At 41.8% G+C, this 1691-nt stretch overlaps 1 protein-coding gene across 1 annotated transcript; it reads right to left on the reverse strand.

The window, feature by feature from the left end:
* Window positions 1–768: 768 nt before the first annotated feature.
* On the reverse strand, window positions 769–1691 carry LOC128227256 (uncharacterized). Its single transcript, XM_052937616.1, has 2 exons — window positions 1459–1691; window positions 769–1261 (listed from the first exon to the last, which is right to left on the reverse strand). Exons 1-2 carry the CDS (start codon window positions 1590–1592, stop codon window positions 874–876), a joined length of 522 nt encoding a protein of 173 aa, XP_052793576.1. The 5' UTR covers window positions 1593–1691; the 3' UTR covers window positions 769–873.

Genomic DNA, 1691 nt, shown 5'->3' on the forward strand with positions numbered 1-1691 from the left:
TGCTCTACAATGATTCTGCACATAGGACCTTATCTCACCAACATGACGGAAATGGCCCTTTAATCTGACTTTATCTCAACCTCTGTCTTACATTTTAATAGGGGTGAAATATTTTACACTTTTCTCCATAAGATAATTGTGCACAGGGTCACAGGCACATTTTGTCAAGAGGTTTCTGGTTCAATTTCAGCAGATATGAATCACTACTAATTGTTTCCAAGCATCTAAATCAAGACATTACTGTCAGGTAGTTTTTCATAAAAAAATGATGCCACATTTCAGAACACAATCATTTTTAGGGGGTGGGGTTATTTTCTGGTATTTACAGATTTGATTCTAGGACATTTGCCCCCCCGGATGTTTGCCCCCCCGGATGTTTGCCCCCCTTTTGGACCATCGCGGACATTTGCCCCCCCCCCCGCCGTTTTCGAGGGGGCGGACATTTGCCCCCCCCCCCCCCCCGGTTTTATAAGTTTATGCCAAGACATTAAAAATATATTAATTTATAAAAAAAATGAACATTTTTTTCTTTAACTATTTGTTCAATTTACGTGCAAACTGCCAACCGATTTACACCAGTTTGTATGTTTGTCACTAATTACATATAAATACAGATTACACCGTTCAGGTCACACATGTGACGATGTAGGCTTAGGTAAGACAACAATGTAAATCCTTTTATAATATTTTTATTTTATATTTTATTTCAAATCAGAAGTCATATAGCACATTTATAGCACTCATATATACAAGTAAATACGTTTCTGTTCTCTGAATGGTATGATAAGTAATTCACTAATCAAGATCAAAATAGCACATTCATTTTAGCACATTCATCATATCATATTACAGGTACATTACAGATGTTCAGTCCTAACGCAGTCGGATGTGACCCCCAATGGCCTGCAGAAACTCTTCGACCGTCTTCTGTCCATTGGATAACTGCTGGCACAGGGTCTTCAACGTCTTCTGGTATCGTACTGTTCCCTTCCTCGCTGGCTTCTTTGATGGCTGGCCTCTCTGGACACGGAGGATCTCTGCTTCCACCATTGCAGCGTCCTTCTCGAAGCAGGAGATGACAGTCCAAAGCGAGGGATTGACGTGGCCGACGAGACACCGGAACCCATTGTTCCAGGCTTCACACACGTTGTTGGTCCTGGCCTCGTCGTTCAAAGTGGCTGTGTTGACGTTCCAAGTGGCTGGCTCGAACCTTGGTTGAATGCGTCGGAAGATGAGGCCACCGGTCTGCGATCTGACAGATCTGAAACAATAAAACAATAACATATTTAGTATACATTAACAGTACATGGATATTGTTATGGATTAAGAAATAATCGTTTTGTAATTATTGACTCATTGATCGAGGTGACAATTTATATATTATTTAAATTTGATGGCTAGAAGTGTAATTGTATAATTATGTTATGCCAATAAACTGCTGCATTGAATTGAATTTACCTGAAAGGGCCGTTGACGTAGTTCCGATCGAAGTAGTCGACTACTGGCTCCAGGACTTCTGTAGTCTGGCTCTTCAGGTACGCCATTCCTTCCTTCACCTGATCCTCTGGAAGGAAGGCCAGTCCGTCCAACATTCCACAGAACTGACGAATGTCTGGGTCCTCCCTGTAGGTGGCCTGCAGTCCTTCCCCTTGAAGATACCTCCATGTTGATTGCGTCAGATGGTAGAAACA

The sequence above is a fragment of the Mya arenaria genome, chromosome 3 (assembly GCF_026914265.1).
Source record: "Mya arenaria isolate MELC-2E11 chromosome 3, ASM2691426v1".
NCBI classification, from domain to species: domain Eukaryota; kingdom Metazoa; phylum Mollusca; class Bivalvia; order Myida; family Myidae; genus Mya; species Mya arenaria.